Here is an 18844-nt window from a genome sequence, read left to right as displayed (position 1 = left end):
CTCTAGAACGCCTTCAGAAAGCACTAGCAGACCTAAAGCTCAACTCCAAATGTATCACTCATCTGGAAACCTCCCAAAAAAAATACTATACAATTACCCCAACAACGTAATCAACATTCTCTCCCGAACACTGCTCCTTATGCTGGAGATCGCATCGCTAGTCCACATATTATGGGATTGTCCCTTCATAAAACCCTTCTGGATACTAAGCTTTAAAGTAATTTCTATAGCAATAGGCCTCACATTACCTCCTAACCCAGAATTAGGGCTTTTGCTAGTAGGACTTGATCTAATTCAAAACTCTCACAAAGTGCGCATTACCCACGTTATATCCAGTCCAGAATCCGATTCAAGATACTGTGTCTGACCTACAAATCTGTCCACAAAACCTGTCCAACCTACATTTCCGATCTTACTCAGAGGTACACACCTAGCCGCTCACTCCGCTCTTCCAATGAACTTCGCCTAACCGCCCCCCGCATCACCCAGTCCCATGCACGCCTCCAGGACTTCTCAAGAGCTGCTCCAACACTATGGAACTCCCTACCTCCACCCATTAGGGCAGCCCCCTCCTTCAACATCTTCAAGAAAGCCCTCAAAACTCACCTTTTCACTCTGGCCTACCACCCCTCACAAGTGCTCTAGACCTGCAGCTGAACTCTGGTCCCCTACCTCTCATGTCCTTACCTCTCCCTCTAGATTGTAAGCCTTTGGGCAGGGTCCTCCTCCTTTTGTGTCCTACCTGATCTTGCACCTCCGTTACTGTGCACCCATGCTATGCATCTGAGTGAACCTAACTTGCCTAATCTACATGCTCCATCCAGTGACTGACTAAGCATTACCTGGTACTCATACTATGGTGTGTGATCTGGTTTTCTTGTATTCCTGTATTGTCATATTGCTGTTTGTCACCCCTAAATATTGTCTGTAACCTAAATTAATGATCAGCGCTGCGTAATATGTTGGCGCTTTATAAATACAATAAATAAAGAAATAAATAAATAAATATGTACCGCCAGACAATTAATACTCTTTAACTGGAAAAATTAAAGAGGTGGGTTTTTGTATATATTCTTTCTGCATTTGCTCCAATTTTTGAAATATTAAATTCTTATTTTAGAAGTTGGTCTTCTATGTACTAAGCAGAGAACTGATATCTCCTAGAGAGACTGCAGTGTATAGTAAATGCTCTTGTATATATTATCTATGCGGTGTTCCCCTTTACCTCTGTGTACTAAGCAGAGAACTGATATCTCCTAGAGAGAGACTGCAGTGTATTGTGTTATAGTTCAGTGGCAGATTCTATTCTCAGATTGTTCATTGCTACCGTGTGCAATTGCATTGTGTGTGGGGCATTCCCGTAGTTTTGGCCTAAAGCCCATGGCTGACCCCAAAAAAAATGAGTGTGTGCAGCTCGACAGCAGTGCATGATATGGTCATATTTACCACAGACAGGGACAGATCTCCTTCAGTGCAGGAATCTGTGTGTGTATGGTGTCTAGCAGTATTGCCGTGGATGACTGCTAGCGGTGGCTGAGTTGTACAGAGTGTGGATGGTGGGGGTGACAGCCATGTTTTAGCTTAAAGACGCCGCTCCTCTTAAAAAATTGGTCAAACCCATCAGGATCCATCTCTGCAGGCGAGCTGTGTGGCCGGTTCCTGACAACCTCTATGCAATCATCCCTGTGTAGAGAAACCCTCTCAACATTCACCAATGAGGAGACTGGAGGAACCATATAAACACCCATGCTAAGGACTGACCTGATGTGGAGGAGATTATGTTGACAATGGCAACCTGCGTCTCAGAAAGGGCCTCTTGGTAGGAGTAGTTTGCCAGGAACCACTAAAAGTAGAAACAAAACATTAAGAAAAGACTTGAGAAAAGAGGGGGCATCAGAGTTAGAAAGGAGGATGTCAGAAGAAATACCGTCAGTTCATGGATGTTGGAGTAGACAGTTTGGGTTGGGGGTGGAAACAGGAGTATCGGATAGAAGACAATTTGGGTTGGGGGTGGGAACAGGGCTTTAGGATAGGAGAAGACAGTTTGGGTTGGGTTGGGGGGTGGGAACAGGAGTATCGGATAGAAGACAATTTGGGTTGGGGGGTGGGAAAAGGGCTTTAGGATAGGAGAAGACAGTTTGGGTTGGGTGTTACAGGAGGAAACGGTTGGAGGTCTCACCACGAAGCAGAAGACGAAGCTAATCTTGGCCACCTGACAGACAGTGAATTTTGTCGATGTTCTCAGTGTATAGTCACAATCACGGACTGGTGGGTTTGCCATACGGGACAGTTTCGCTTCCAGAGCCTGGCTAGATGGCAGCTGCCGTACTTCCATTAGGTTACTGAAGCGAACACGTGACTTCTTCACAGCTGAAAGAGGAAACCATACACTCAGATATGGAGCAGGAGGGGTGCAGGAGGAGGAGCAGGAGGAGCAACAGCAGGGGAAGGAGGAGGAGCAAGGAGAGCAGGAAGAGGAGGAGCAGTAAGAGGATCTCCTAAAATGTGTTCCAATGAAAAGCTTTTCCCCGCTCATACTTGTGTAATTGGAGCTGAACATTGGGCTGTGGTGTGGTGAGCCCTTGTAATGGATAGTCTGCTATTAAGCCACAATCAAGTACCTGGACAAAAGAGCCACGCCCCGACAGCTGGATAGAAGCACAGGAATATATGGAGGAGATAGTGCCGAGTACACACAAAGGCTCTGGTGGAATCCAATGACTCCCGGAACAAATCAATACAGCTTCGGCCTTCATCAGAGGAAGGAGGAGGGGAGAGAGAGGACATGAAATAAACTGCTGATTATCCCGATAAGGAAATTGCTGATACATTGGACATGGCTTTCAACAGCTTACGCCAAGCAAGAGACAATTAGAAGGAAACCATCTGTCATCAGCTGCTGCCACATAAATTAGTCTCACGTAACAATCGCCAGATCAGCCGTGCGTGGAGTAGCGCGACTAAACCTGTGCATGAAGGAGTGGCGTGGCCATACTGCACGGACACAGCCACGCCTGCACACTAAGCCAGACGTGCTCGTTTATGAGGGACCCCGTGCTACATGACAGCTGCAGCCATGCATGAAGGAGTAGCGTGGCCATACTGCACGGACACAGCCACGCCTGCACAGTAACCCAGAGGTGCTCGTGTAAGAGGGGCCCTGTGCTACAGGACAGCAGCAGCCATGCATGAAGGAGTAGCGTTGTCACACTGCACGGACACAGCCACGCCTGCACAGTAACCCAGAGGTGCTCGTGTATGAGGGACCTGTGCTACAGGACAACTGCACCTGTGCATGAAGGAGTAGCGTAGCCATACTGCACGGACACAGCCACACCTGCACAGTAACCCAGAGGTGCTCGTGTATGAGGGCCCCGTGCTACAGGACAGCTGCAGCCATGCATGAAGGAGTAGCATGGCCATACTGCACGGACACAGCCACACCTGCACAGTAACCCAGAGGTGCTCGTGTATGAGGGCCCCGTGCTACAGGACAGCTGCAGCCATGCATGAAGGAGTAGCGTAGCCATACTGCACGGACACAGCCACACCGGCACACTAAGCCAGACGTGCTCGTGTATGAGGGCCCCGTGCTACAGGACAGCTGCACCTGTGCATGAAGGAGTAGCGTGGCCATACTGCACGGACACAGCCACACCTGCACAGTAACCCAGACGTGCTCATGTATGAGGGCCCCGTGCTACAGGACAGCTGCAGCCATGCATGAAGGAGTAGGGTGGCCATACTGCACGGACACAGCCACACCGGCACACTAAGCTAGACGTGCTTGTTTATGAGGGACCCCGTGCTACAGGACAGCTGCAGCCATGCATGGAGTAGTAGCGTGGCCATACTGCACGGACACAGCCACGCCTGCACAATTACCCAGAGGTGCTAGTGTATGAGGCGCCCCGTGCTACAGGACAGCTGCAGCCGTGCATGAAGGAGTAGCGTGGCCATACTGCACGGACACAGCCACGCCTGCACAATTACCCAGAGGTGCTAGTGTATGAGGCGCCCCGTGCTACAGGACAGCTGCAGCCGTGCATGAAGGAGTAGCGTGGCCATACTGCACGGACACAGCCACACCTGCACAGTAACCCAGAGGTGCTCGTGTATGAGGGGCCCCGTGCTACAGGACCGCTGCAGCCACGCATGAAGGAGTAGCGTGGCCATACTGCACGGACACAGCCACGCCTGCACAGTAAGCCAGAGGTGCTCGTGTATGAGGGGCCCCGTGCTACAGGACCGCTGCAGCCACGCATGAAGGAGTAGCGTGGCCATACTGCACGGACACAGCCACACCTGCACAGTAAGCCAGAGGTGCTCGTGTATGAGGCGCCCCGTGCTACAGGACAGCTGCAGCCATGCATGAAGGAGTAGCGTGGCCATACTGCACGGACACAGCCACGCCTGCACAGCAAGCCAGAGGTGCTCGTGTATGAGGGCCCCGTGCTACAGGACAGCTGCAGCCGTGCATGAAGGAGTAGCGTGGCCATACTGCACGGACACAGCCACGCCTGCACAGTAGGCCAGAGGTGCTCGTGTATGAGGCGCCCCGTGCTACATGACAGCTGCAGCCATGCATGAAGGAGTAGCGTGGCCATACTGCACGGACACAGCCACGCCTGCACAGTAACCCAGAGGTGCTCGTGTATGAGGCGCCCCGTGCTACAGGACAGCTGCAGCCATGCATGAAGGAGTAGCGTGGCCATACTGCACGGACACAGCCACGCCTGCACAGTAAGCCAGAGGTGCTCGTGTATGAGGGCCCCGTGCTACAGGACAGCTGCAGCCATGCATGAAGGAGTAGCGTGGCCATACTGCACGGACACAGCCACGCCTGCACAGCAAGCCAGAGGTGCTCGTGTATGAGGGCCCCGTGCTACAGGACAGCTGCAGCCATGCATGAAGGAGTAGCGTGGCCATACTGCACGGACACAGCCACGCCTGCACAGCAAGCCAGAGGTGCTCGTGTATGAGGGCCCCGTGCTACAGGACAGCTGCAGCCATGCATGAAGGAGTAGCGTGGCCATACTGCACGGACACAGCCACGCCTGCACAGTAAGCCAGAGGTGCTCATGTATGAGGGGCCCCGTGCTACAGGACAGCTGCAGCCGTGCATGAAGAAGTAGCGTGGCCATACTGCACGGACACAGCCACGCCTGCACAGTAAGCCAGAGGTGCTCGTGTATGAGGGCCCCGTGCTCCAGGACAGCTGCAGCTATGCATGAAGGAGTAGCGTGGCCATACTGCACGGACACAGCCACACCTGCACAGTAACCCAGAGGTGCTCGTGTATGAGGGCCCCGTGCTACAGGACAGCTGCAGCCGTGCATTAAGGAGTAGCATGGCCATACTGCACGGACACAGCCACACCTGCACAGTAACCCAGAGGTGCTCGTGTATGAGGGCCCCGTGCTCCAGGACAGCTGCAGCTATGCATGAAGGAGTGGCGTGGCCATACTGCACGGACACAGCCACACCTGCACAGTAACCCAGAGATGCTCGTGTATGAGGGCCCCGTGCTACAGGACAGCTGCAGCCATGCATGAATGAGTAGCGTGGCCATACTGCACGGACACAGCCACGCCTGCACAGTAACCCAGAGGTGCTCGTGTATGAGGGGCCCCATGCTACAGGACCGCTGCAGCCACGCATGAAGGAGTAGCGTGGCCATACTGCACGGACACAGCCACGCCTGCACAGTAACCCAGAGGTGCTCGTGTATGAGGCGCCCCGTGCTACAGGACAGCTGCAGCCATGCATGAAGGAGTAGCGTGGCCATACTGCACGGACACAGCCACGCCTGCACAGTAAGCCAGAGGTGCTCATGTATGAGGGGCCCCGTGCTACAGGACAGCTGCAGCCGTGCATGAAGAAGTAGCGTGGCCATACTGCACGGACACAGCCACGCCTGCACAGTAAGCCAGAGGTGCTCGTGTATGAGGGCCCCGTGCTCCAGGACAGCTGCAGCTATGCATGAAGGAGTAGCGTGGCCATACTGCACGGACACAGCCACACCTGCACAGTAACCCAGAGGTGCTCGTGTATGAGGGCCCCGTGCTACAGGACAGCTGCAGCCGTGCATTAAGGAGTAGCATGGCCATACTGCACAGACACAGCCACGTCTGCACAGTAACCCAGAGGTGCTCGTGTATGAGGGCCCCGTGCTCCAGGACAGCTGCAGCTATGCATGAAGGAGTGGCGTGGCCATACTGCACGGACACAGCCACGCCTGCACAGTAACCCAGAGGTGCTCGTGTATGAGGGCCCCGTGCTCAAGGACAGCTGCAGCTATGCATGAAGGAGTGGCGTGGCCATACTGCACGGACACAGCCACGCCTGCACAGTAACCCAGAGTTGCTCGTGTATGAGGGCCCCGTGCTCCAGGACAGCTGCAGCTATGCATGAAGGAGTAGCATGGCCATACTGCACGGACACAGCCACGCCTGCACAGTAAGCCAGAGGTGCTCGTGTATGAGGGCCCGGGCTACAGGACAGCTGCAGCCATGCATGAAGGAGTAGCGTGGCCATACTGCACGGACACAGCCATGCCTGCACAGTAACCCAGAGGTGCTCGTGTATGAGGGGCCCCGTACTACAGGACAGCTGCACATGTGCATGAAGGAGTAGCGTGGCCATACTGCACGGACACAGCCACGCCTGCACAGTAACCCAGAGGTGCTCGTGTATGAGGGACCCCGTACTACAGGACAGCTGCAGCCATGCATTAAGGAGTAGTGTGGCCATACTGCACGGACACAGCCATGCCTGCACAGTAACCCAGAGGTGCTCGTGTATGAGGGGCCCCGTACTACAGGACAGCTGCACATGTGCATGAAGGAGTAGCGTGGCCATACTGCACGGACACAGCCACGCCTGCACAATAACCCAGAGGTGCTCGTGTATGAGGGGCCCCGTGCTACAGGACAGCTGCAGCCATGCGTGAAGGAGTTTCGTGGCCATACTGCACGGACACAGCCACACCGGCACACTAAGCCAGAGGTGCTCGTGTATGAGGGGCCCGTGCTACATGACACCTGCAGCCATGCATGAAGGAGTGGCGTGGCCATACTGCACGGACACAGCCACGCCTGCACAGTAACCCAGAAGTGCTCATGTATGAGGCGCCCCGTGCTACAGGACAGCTGCAGCCGTGCATGAAGGAGTAGCGTGGCCATACTGCACGGACACAGCCACGCCTGCACAATTACCCAGAGGTGCTCGTGTATGAGGGACCCCGTGGTACAGGACAGCTGCAGCCATGCATGAATGAGTAGCGTGGCCATACTGCACGGACACAGCCACGCCTGCACAATTACCCAGAGGTGCTAGTGTATGAGGCGCCCCGTGCTACAGGACAGCTGCAGCCGTGCATGAAGGAGTAGCGTGGCCATACTGCACGGACACAGCCACGCCTGCACAGTAACCCAGAGGTGCTCGTGTATGAGGGGCCCCGTGCTACAGGACAGCTGCAGCCGTGCATGAAGGAGTAGCGTGGCCATACTGCACGGACACAGCCACACCTGCACAGTAACCCAGAGGTGCTCGTGTATGAGGGGCCCCGTGCTACAGGACCGCTGCAGCCACGCATGAAGGAGTAGCGTGGCCATACTGCACAGACACAGCGACGCCTGCACAGTAACCCAGAGGTGCTCGTGTATGAGGGCCCCGTGCTACAGGACAGCTGCAGCCATGCATGAAGGAGTAGCATGGTCATACTGCACGGACACAGCCACACCTGCACAGTAACCCAGAGGTGCTCGTGTATGAGGGGCCCCGTGCTACAGGACAGCTGCAGCCATGCATGAAGGAGTGGCGTGGCCATACTGCACGGACACAGCCACGCCTGCACAGTAAGCCAGAGGTGCTCGTGTATGAGGGGCCCCGTGCTACAGGACAGCTGCAGCCGTGCATGAAGGAGTAGCGTGGCCATACTGCACGGACACAGCCACGCCTGCACAGCAAGCCAGAGGTGCTCGTGTATGAGGGCCCCGTGCTACAGGACAGCTGCAGCCGTGCATGAAGGAGTAGCGTGGCCATACTGCACGGACACAGCCACACCTGCACAGTAACCCAGAGGTGCTCGTGTATGAGGGGCCCCGTGCTACAGGACCGCTGCAGCCACGCATGAAGGAGTAGCGTGGCCATACTGCACGGACACAGCCACGCCTGCACAGTAGGCCAGAGGTGCTCGTGTATGAGGGCCCCGTGCTACAGGACAGCTGCAGCCATGCATGAAGGAGTAGCGTGGCCATACTGCACGGACACAGCCACACCTGCACAGTAAGCCAGAGGTGCTCGTGTATGAGGCGCCCCGTGCTACAGGACAGCTGCAGCCATGCATGAAGGAGTAGCGTGGCCATACTGCACGGACACAGCCACGCCTGCACAGCAAGCCAGAGGTGCTCGTGTATGAGGGCCCCGTGCTACAGGACAGCTGCAGCCATGCATGAAGGAGTAGCGTGGCCATACTGCACGGACACAGCCACGCCTGCACAGTAAGCCAGAGGTGCTCATGTATGAGGGGCCCCGTGCTACAGGACAGCTGCAGCCATGCATGAAGGAGTAGCATGGCCATACTGCACGGACACAGCCACGCCTGCACAGTAAGCCAGACGTGCTCGTGTATGAGGGCCCCGTGCTACAGGACAGCTGCAGCCGTGCATGAAGAAGTAGCGTGGCCATACTGCACGGACACAGCCACGCCTGCACAGTAAGCCAGAGGTGCTCGTGTATGAGGGCCCCGTGCTCCAGGACAGCTGCAGCTATGCATGAAGGAGTAGCGTGGCCATACTGCACGGACACAGCCACACCTGCACAGTAACCCAGAGGTGCTCGTGTATGAGGGCCCCGTGCTACAGGACAGCTGCAGCCGTGCATTAAGGAGTAGCATGGCCATACTGCACAGACACAGCCACGTCTGCACAGTAACCCAGAGGTGCTCGTGTATGAGGGCCCCGTGCTCCAGGACAGCTGCAGCTATGCATGAAGGAGTGGCGTGGCCATACTGCACGGACACAGCCACGCCTGCACAGTAACCCAGAGGTGCTCGTGTATGAGGGCCCCGTGGTACAGGACAGCTGCAGCCATGCATGAATGAGTAGCGTGGCCATACTGCACGGACACAGCCACGCCTGCACAATTACCCAGAGGTGCTAGTGTATGAGGCGCCCCGTGCTACAGGACAGCTGCAGCCGTGCATGAAGGAGTAGCGTGGCCATACTGCACGGACACAGCCACACCTGCACAGTAACCCAGAGGTGCTCGTGTATGAGGGGCCCCGTGCTACAGGACCGCTGCAGCCACGCATGAAGGAGTAGCGTGGCCATACTGCACGGACACAGCCACGCCTGCACAGTAACCCAGAGGTGCTCGTGTATGAGGGCCCGGGCTACAGGACAGCTGCAGCCATGCATGAAGGAGTAGCGTGGCCATACTGCACGGACACAGCCATGCCTGTACAGTAACCCAGAGGTGCTCGTGTATGAGGGGCCCCGTACTACAGGACAGCTGCACATGTGCATGAAGGAGTAGCGTGGCCATACTGCACGGACACAGCCACGGCTGCACAGTAACCCAGAGGTGCACGTGTATGAGGGCCCCGTGCTACATGACAGCTGCAGCCATGCATGAAGGAGTAGCGTGGCCATACTGCACGGACACAGCCACGCCTGCACAGTAACCCAGAGGTGCTCGTGTATGAGGGCCCCGTGCTACAGGACAGCTGCAGCCATGCATGAAGGAGTAGCATGGTCATACTGCACGGACACAGCCACACCTGCACAGTAACCCAGAGGTGCTCGTGTATGAGGGGCCCCGTGCTACAGGACAGCTGCAGCCATGCATGAAGGAGTGGCGTGGCCATACTGCACGGACACAGCCACGCCTGCACAGTAAGCCAGAGGTGCTCGTGTATGAGGGGCCCCGTGCTACAGGACAGCTGCAGCCGTGCATGAAGGAGTAGCGTGGCCATACTGCACGGACACAGCCACGCCTGCACAGCAAGCCAGAGGTGCTCGTGTATGAGGGCCCCGTGCTACAGGACAGCTGCAGCCGTGCATGAAGGAGTAGCGTGGCCATACTGCACGGACACAGCCACACCTGCACAGTAACCCAGAGGTGCTCGTGTATGAGGGGCCCCGTGCTACAGGACCGCTGCAGCCACGCATGAAGGAGTAGCGTGGCCATACTGCACGGACACAGCCACGCCTGCACAGTAGGCCAGAGGTGCTCGTGTATGAGGGCCCCGTGCTACAGGACAGCTGCAGCCATGCATGAAGGAGTAGCGTGGCCATACTGCACGGACACAGCCACACCTGCACAGTAAGCCAGAGGTGCTCGTGTATGAGGCGCCCCGTGCTACAGGACAGCTGCAGCCATGCATGAAGGAGTAGCGTGGCCATACTGCACGGACACAGCCACGCCTGCACAGCAAGCCAGAGGTGCTCGTGTATGAGGGCCCCGTGCTACAGGACAGCTGCAGCCATGCATGAAGGAGTAGCGTGGCCATACTGCACGGACACAGCCACGCCTGCACAGTAAGCCAGAGGTGCTCATGTATGAGGGGCCCCGTGCTACAGGACAGCTGCAGCCATGCATGAAGGAGTAGCATGGCCATACTGCACGGACACAGCCACGCCTGCACAGTAAGCCAGACGTGCTCGTGTATGAGGGCCCCGTGCTACAGGACAGCTGCAGCCGTGCATGAAGAAGTAGCGTGGCCATACTGCACGGACACAGCCACGCCTGCACAGTAAGCCAGAGGTGCTCGTGTATGAGGGCCCCGTGCTCCAGGACAGCTGCAGCTATGCATGAAGGAGTAGCGTGGCCATACTGCACGGACACAGCCACACCTGCACAGTAACCCAGAGGTGCTCGTGTATGAGGGCCCCGTGCTACAGGACAGCTGCAGCCGTGCATTAAGGAGTAGCATGGCCATACTGCACAGACACAGCCACGTCTGCACAGTAACCCAGAGGTGCTCGTGTATGAGGGCCCCGTGCTCCAGGACAGCTGCAGCTATGCATGAAGGAGTGGCGTGGCCATACTGCACGGACACAGCCACGCCTGCACAGTAACCCAGAGGTGCTCGTGTATGAGGGCCCCGTGGTACAGGACAGCTGCAGCCATGCATGAATGAGTAGCGTGGCCATACTGCACGGACACAGCCACGCCTGCACAATTACCCAGAGGTGCTAGTGTATGAGGCGCCCCGTGCTACAGGACAGCTGCAGCCGTGCATGAAGGAGTAGCGTGGCCATACTGCACGGACACAGCCACACCTGCACAGTAACCCAGAGGTGCTCGTGTATGAGGGGCCCCGTGCTACAGGACCGCTGCAGCCACGCATGAAGGAGTAGCGTGGCCATACTGCACGGACACAGCCACGCCTGCACAGTAACCCAGAGGTGCTCGTGTATGAGGGCCCGGGCTACAGGACAGCTGCAGCCATGCATGAAGGAGTAGCGTGGCCATACTGCACGGACACAGCCATGCCTGTACAGTAACCCAGAGGTGCTCGTGTATGAGGGGCCCCGTACTACAGGACAGCTGCACATGTGCATGAAGGAGTAGCGTGGCCATACTGCACGGACACAGCCACGGCTGCACAGTAACCCAGAGGTGCACGTGTATGAGGGCCCCGTGCTACATGACAGCTGCAGCCATGCATGAAGGAGTAGCGTGGCCATACTGCACGGACACAGCCACGCCTGCACAGTAACCCAGAGGTGCTCGTGTATGAGGGACCCGTACTACAGGACAGCTGCAGCCGTGCATGAAGGAGTAGCGTGGCCATACTGCACGGACACAGCCACGGCTGCACAGTAACCCAGAGGTGCTCGTGTATGAGGGCCCCGTGCTACAGGACAGCTGCAGCCATGCATGAAGGAGTAGGGTGGCCATACTGAACGGACACAGCCACACCTGCACAGTAACCCAGAGGTGCTCGTGTATGAGGGGCCCCGTGCTACAGGACCGCTGCAGCCATGCATGAAGGAGTAGCGTGGCCATACTGCATGGACACAGCCACGCCTGCACAGTAAGCCAGAGGTGCTCGTGTATGAGGGGCCCCGTGCTACAGGACAGCTGTTGCCATGCATGAAGGAGTAGCGTGGCCATACTGCACGGACACAACCACGCCTGCACAGTAAGCCAGAGTTGCTCGTGTATGAGGGCCCTGTGCTACAGGACAGCTGCAGCCATGCATGAAGGAGTAGCGTGGCCATACTGCACGGACACAACCACGCCTGCACAGTAAGCCAGAGTTGCTCGTGTATGAGGGGCCCCGTGCTACAGGACAGCTGCAGCCGTGCATGAAGGAGTAGTGTGGCCATATTGCACGGACACAGCCACGCCTGCACAGTAAGCCAGAGGTGCTCGTGTATGAGGGCCCCGTGCTACAGGACAGCTGCAGCCATGCATGAAGGAGTAGCGTGGCCATACTGCACGGACACAGCCACGCCTGCACAGTAACCCAGAGGTGCTCGTGTATGAGGGGCCCCGTGCTACAGGACAGCTGCAGCCATGCATGAAGGAGTGGCGTGGCCATACTGCACGGACACAGCCACGCCTGCACAGTAAGCCAGAGGTGCTCGTGTATGAGGGGCCCCGTGCTACAGGACAGCTGCAGCCGTGCATGAAGGAGTAGCGTGGCCATACTGCACGGACACAGCCACGCCTGCACAGTAACCCAGAGGTGCTCGTGTATGAGGGGCCCCGTGCTACAGGACAGCTGCAGCCATGCATGAAGGAGTAGCGTGGCCATACTGCACGGACACAGCCACGCCTGCACAGTAAGCCAGAGGTGCACGTGTATGAGGGGCCCCGTGCTACAGGACAGCTGCAGCAATGCATGAAGGAGTAGCGTGGCCATACTGCACGGACACAGCCACGGCTGCACAGTAACCCAGAGGTGCTCGTGTATGAGGGCCCCGTGCTACAGGACAGCTGCAGCCATGCATGAAGGAGTAGCGTGGCCATACTGCACGGACACAGCCACGCCTGCACAGTAACCCAGAGGTGCTCATGTATGAGGGGCCCCGTGCTACAGGACAGCTGCAGCCATGCATGAAGGAGTAGCGTGGTCATACTGCACGGACACAGCCACGCCTGCACAGTAAGCCAGAGGTGCTCGTGTATGAGGGGCCCCGTGCTACAGGAGAGCTGCAGCCATGCATGAAGGAGTTGGCCATACTGCACGGACACAGCCACGCCTGCACAGTAAGCCAGAGGTGCTCGTGTATGAGGGGCCCCGTGCTACAGGACAGCTGCAGCCGTGCATGAAGGAGTAGCGTGGCCATACTGCACGGACACAGCCACGCCTGCACAGTAAGCCAGAGGTGCTCGTGTATGAGGGGCCCCGTGCTACAGGAGAGCTGCAGCCATGCATGAAGGAGTTGGCCATACTGCACGGACACAGTCACACCTGCACAGTAACCCAGAGGTGCTCGTGTATGAGGGACCCCGTGCTACAGGACAGCTGCAGCCGTGCTTGAAGGCGTTGGCCATACTGCACGGACACAACCACGCCTGCACAGTAACCCAGAGTTGCTCGTGTATGAGGGCCCTGTGCTACAGGACAGCTGCAGCCATGCATGGAGTAGCGTGGCCATACTGCACGGACACAGCCACGCCTGCACAGTAACCCAGAGGTGCTCGTGTATGAGGGCCCCGTGCTACAGGACAGCTGCAGCCATGCATGAAGGAGTAGCGTGGCCATACTGCATGGACACAGCCACACCTGCACAGCAAGCCAGAGGTGCTCGTGTACGAGGGCCTCGTGCTACAGGACAGCTGCAGCCGTGCATGGAGTAGCGTGGCCATACTGCACGGACACAACCACGCCTGCACAGTAACCCAGAGGTGCTCGTGTATGAGGGCCCCGTGCTACAGGACAGCTGCAGCCATGCATGAAGGAGTAGCGTGGCCATACTGCATGGACACAGCCACACCTGCACAGCAAGCCAGAGGTGCTCGTGTACGAGGGCCTCGTGCTACAGGACAGCTGCAGCCGTGCATGAAGGAGTAGCGTGGCCATACTGCATGGACAAAGCCACGCCTGCACAGTAACCCAGAGGTGCTCGTGTATGAGGGCCCCGTGCTACAGGACAGCTGCAGCCATGCATGAAGGAGTAGCGTGGCCATACTGCATAGACACAGCCACGCCTGCACAGTAACCCAGAGGTGCTCGTGTATTAGGGCCCCGTGCTACAGGACAGCTGCAGCCAAGCATTAAGGAGTAGCGTGGCCATACTGCACGGACACAGCCACGCCTGCACAGTAAGCCAGAGGTGCTCGTGTATGAGGGGCCCCGTGCTACAGGACAGCTGCAGCCGTGCATGAAGGAGTAGCGTTGTCACACTGCACGGACACAGCCACGCCTGCACAGTAAGCCAGAGGTGCTCGTGTATGAGGGGCCCCGTGCTACAGGACAGCTGCAGCCGTGCATGAAGGAGTAGCGTGGCCATACTGCACGGACACAGCCACGTCTGCACAGTAAGCCAGAGGTGCTCGTGTATGAGGGACCCGTACATGACAGCTGCAGCCATGCATGAAGGAGTAGCGTGGCCATACTGCACGGACACAGCCACGCCTGCACAATAACCCAGAGGTGCTAGTGTATGAGGGACCCGCGCTACAGGAAAGCTGCAGCAGTGCATGAAGGAGTAGCGTGGCCATACTGCAGGGACACAGCCACGCCTGCACAGTAACCCAGAGGTGCTAGTGTATGAGGGCCCCGTGCTACAGGACAGCTGCAGCCATGCATGAAGGAGTGGCGTGGCCATACTGCACGGACACAGCCACGCCTGCACAGTAAGCCAGAGGTGCTCGTGTATGAGGGGCCCCGTGCTACAGGACAGCTGCAGCCGTGCATGAAGGAGTAGCGTGGCCATACTGCACGGACACAGCCACGCCTGCACAGTAACCCAGAGGTGCTCGTGTATGAGGGGCCCCGTGCTACAGGACAGCTGCAGCCATGCATGAAGGAGTAGCGTGGCCATACTGCACGGACACAGCCACGCCTGCACAGTAAGCCAGAGGTGCACGTGTATGAGGGGCCCCGTGCTACAGGACAGCTGCAGCAATGCATGAAGGAGTAGCGTGGCCATACTGCACGGACACAGCCACGGCTGCACAGTAACCCAGAGGTGCTCGTGTATGAGGGCCCCGTGCTACAGGACAGCTGCAGCCATGCATGAAGGAGTAGCGTGGCCATACTGCACGGACACAGCCACGCCTGCACAGTAACCCAGAGGTGCTCATGTATGAGGGGCCCCGTGCTACAGGACAGCTGCAGCCATGCATGAAGGAGTAGCGTGGTCATACTGCACGGACACAGCCACGCCTGCACAGTAAGCCAGAGGTGCTCGTGTATGAGGGGCCCCGTGCTACAGGAGAGCTGCAGCCATGCATGAAGGAGTTGGCCATACTGCACGGACACAGCCACGCCTGCACAGTAAGCCAGAGGTGCTCGTGTATGAGGGGCCCCGTGCTACAGGACAGCTGCAGCCGTGCATGAAGGAGTAGCGTGGCCATACTGCACGGACACAGCCACGCCTGCACAGTAAGCCAGAGGTGCTCGTGTATGAGGGGCCCCGTGCTACAGGAGAGCTGCAGCCATGCATGAAGGAGTTGGCCATACTGCACGGACACAGTCACACCTGCACAGTAACCCAGAGGTGCTCGTGTATGAGGGACCCCGTGCTACAGGACAGCTGCAGCCGTGCTTGAAGGCGTTGGCCATACTGCACGGACACAACCACGCCTGCACAGTAACCCAGAGTTGCTCGTGTATGAGGGCCCTGTGCTACAGGACAGCTGCAGCCATGCATGGAGTAGCGTGGCCATACTGCACGGACACAGCCACGCCTGCACAGTAACCCAGAGGTGCTCGTGTATGAGGGCCCCGTGCTACAGGACAGCTGCAGCCATGCATGAAGGAGTAGCGTGGCCATACTGCATGGACACAGCCACACCTGCACAGCAAGCCAGAGGTGCTCGTGTACGAGGGCCTCGTGCTACAGGACAGCTGCAGCCGTGCATGGAGTAGCGTGGCCATACTGCACGGACACAACCACGCCTGCACAGTAACCCAGAGGTGCTCGTGTATGAGGGCCCCGTGCTACAGGACAGCTGCAGCCATGCATGAAGGAGTAGCGTGGCCATACTGCATGGACACAGCCACACCTGCACAGCAAGCCAGAGGTGCTCGTGTACGAGGGCCTCGTGCTACAGGACAGCTGCAGCCGTGCATGAAGGAGTAGCGTGGCCATACTGCATGGACAAAGCCACGCCTGCACAGTAACCCAGAGGTGCTCGTGTATGAGGGCCCCGTGCTACAGGACAGCTGCAGCCATGCATGAAGGAGTAGCGTGGCCATACTGCATAGACACAGCCACGCCTGCACAGTAACCCAGAGGTGCTCGTGTATTAGGGCCCCGTGCTACAGGACAGCTGCAGCCAAGCATTAAGGAGTAGCGTGGCCATACTGCACGGACACAGCCACGCCTGCACAGTAAGCCAGAGGTGCTCGTGTATGAGGGGCCCCGTGCTACAGGACAGCTGCAGCCGTGCATGAAGGAGTAGCGTTGTCACACTGCACGGACACAGCCACGCCTGCACAGTAAGCCAGAGGTGCTCGTGTATGAGGGGCCCCGTGCTACAGGACAGCTGCAGCCGTGCATGAAGGAGTAGCGTGGCCATACTGCACGGACACAGCCACGTCTGCACAGTAAGCCAGAGGTGCTCGTGTATGAGGGACCCGTACATGACAGCTGCAGCCATGCATGAAGGAGTAGCGTGGCCATACTGCACGGACACAGCCACGCCTGCACAATAACCCAGAGGTGCTAGTGTATGAGGGACCCGCGCTACAGGAAAGCTGCAGCAGTGCATGAAGGAGTAGCGTGGCCATACTGCAGGGACACAGCCACGCCTGCACAGTAACCCAGAGGTGCTAGTGTATGAGGGCCCCGTGCTACAGGACAGCTGCAGCCGTGCATGAAGGAGTGGCATGGCCATACTGCAGGGACACAGCCACGCCTGCACAGTAAGCCAGAGGTGCTCGTGTATGAGGGCCCCGTGCTACAGGACAGCTGCACCTGTGCATGAAGGAGTAGCGTGGCCATACTGCACGGACACAGCCACGCCTGCACAACAAGCCAGAAGTGCTCGTGTAAGAGGGGCCCTGTGCTACAGGACAGCTGCAGCCATGCATGAAGGAGTAGCGTGGCCATACTGCACGGACACAGCCACGCCTGCACAGTAAGCCAGAGGTGCTCGTGTATGAGGGCCCTGTGCTACAGGACAGCTGCAGCCGTGCATGAAGGAGTAGCGTGGCCATACTGCACAGACACAGCCATGCCTGCACAGTAACCCAGAGGTGCTCGTGTATGAGGGCCCCGTGCTACAGGACAACTGCAGCCATGCATGAAGGAGTAGCGTGGCCATACTGCACGGACACAGCCACGCCTGCACAGTAAGCCAGAGATGCTCGTGTATGAGGGCCCCGTGCTACAGGACAACTGCAGCCATGCATGAAGGAGTAGCGTGGCCATACTGCACGGACACAGCCACACCTGCACAGTAACCCAGAGGTGCTAGTGTATGAGGGCCCCGTGCTACAGGACACCTGCAGCTATGCATGAAGGAGTAGCGTGGCCATACTGCACGGACACAGCCACGCCTGCACAGTAACCCAGAGGTGCTTGTGTATGAGGGCCCCGTGCTACAGGACAGCTGCAGCCATGCATGAAGGAGTAGCGTGGCCATACTGCACGGACACAGCCACACCTGCACAGTAACCCAGAGGTGCTTGTGTATGAGGGCCCCGTGCTACAGGACAGCTGCAGCCATGCATGAAGGAGTAGCGTGGCCATACTGCACGGACACAGCCACACCTGCACAGTAACCCAGAGGTGCTAGTGTATGAGGGCCCCGTGCTACAGGACAGCTGCAGCCATGCATGAAGGAGTAGCGTGGCCATACTGCATGGACACAGCCACGGCTGCACAGTAACCCAGAGGTGCTCGTGTATGAGGGCCCCGTGCTACAGGACAGCTGCAGCCATGCATGAAGGAGTAGCGTGGCCATACTGCACGGACACAGCCACACCTGCACAGTAACCCAGAGGTGCTCGTGTATGAGGGCCCCGTGCTACAGGACAGCTGCAGCCATGCATGAAGGAGTAGCGTGGCCATACTGTACGGACACAGCCACGCCTGCACAGTAAGCCAGAGGTGCTCGTGTATGAGGGCCCCGTGCTACAGGACAGCTGCAGCCATGCATGAAGGAGTAGCGTGGCCATACTGCACGGACACAGCCACGCCTGCACAGTAACCCAGAGGTGCTCATGTTTGAGGGGCCCCATACTACAAGACAGCTGCAGCCGTGCATGAAGGAGTAGCGTGGCCATACTGCACGGACACAGCCACACCTGCACAGTAACCCAGAGGTGCTCATGTTTGAGGGGCCCCATACTACAAGACAGCTGCAGCCGTGCATGAAGGAGTAGCGTGGCCATACTGCACGGACACAGCCACACCTGCACAGTAACCCAGAGGTGCTCATGTTTGAGGGGCCCCATACTACAAGACAGCTGCAGCCATGCATGAAGGAGTAGCGTGGCCATACTGCACGGACACAGCCACGCCTGCACAGTAAGCCAGAGGTGCTCGTGTATGAGGGCCCCGTGCTACAGGACAGCTGCAGCCATGCATGAAGGAGTAGCGTGGCCATACTGCACGGACACAGCCACGCCTGCACAGTAACCCAGAGGTGCTCGTGTATGAGGGACCCCGTGCTACAGGACAGCTGCAGCCATGCATGAAGGAGTAGT

General features: G+C 57.9%; 1 protein-coding gene across 4 annotated transcripts in view; it reads right to left on the bottom strand.

The window, feature by feature from the left end:
- SLC35F5 (solute carrier family 35 member F5) overlaps window positions 1–18844 on the bottom strand; it is a 203058-nt gene that overhangs the window by 122858 nt on the left and 61356 nt on the right. For all 4 annotated transcript variants that reach the window (XM_068246336.1, XM_068246339.1, XM_068246338.1 and 1 more), the window contains 2 exons: window positions 2180–2370; window positions 1762–1843 (listed from right to left, as the gene is read on the bottom strand). In XM_068246336.1, the coding sequence (XP_068102437.1) occupies window positions 1762–1843; window positions 2180–2370 (273 nt within the window). The remainder of the gene's footprint in view (window positions 1–1761; window positions 1844–2179; window positions 2371–18844) is intronic.

Source organism: Hyperolius riggenbachi, chromosome 7 (genome assembly GCF_040937935.1).
Source record: "Hyperolius riggenbachi isolate aHypRig1 chromosome 7, aHypRig1.pri, whole genome shotgun sequence".
NCBI classification, from domain to species: domain Eukaryota; kingdom Metazoa; phylum Chordata; class Amphibia; order Anura; family Hyperoliidae; genus Hyperolius; species Hyperolius riggenbachi.
The sequence above is the reverse complement of the archived record's forward strand: the minus strand, read 5'-3'. Positions and strand labels throughout refer to the sequence as shown.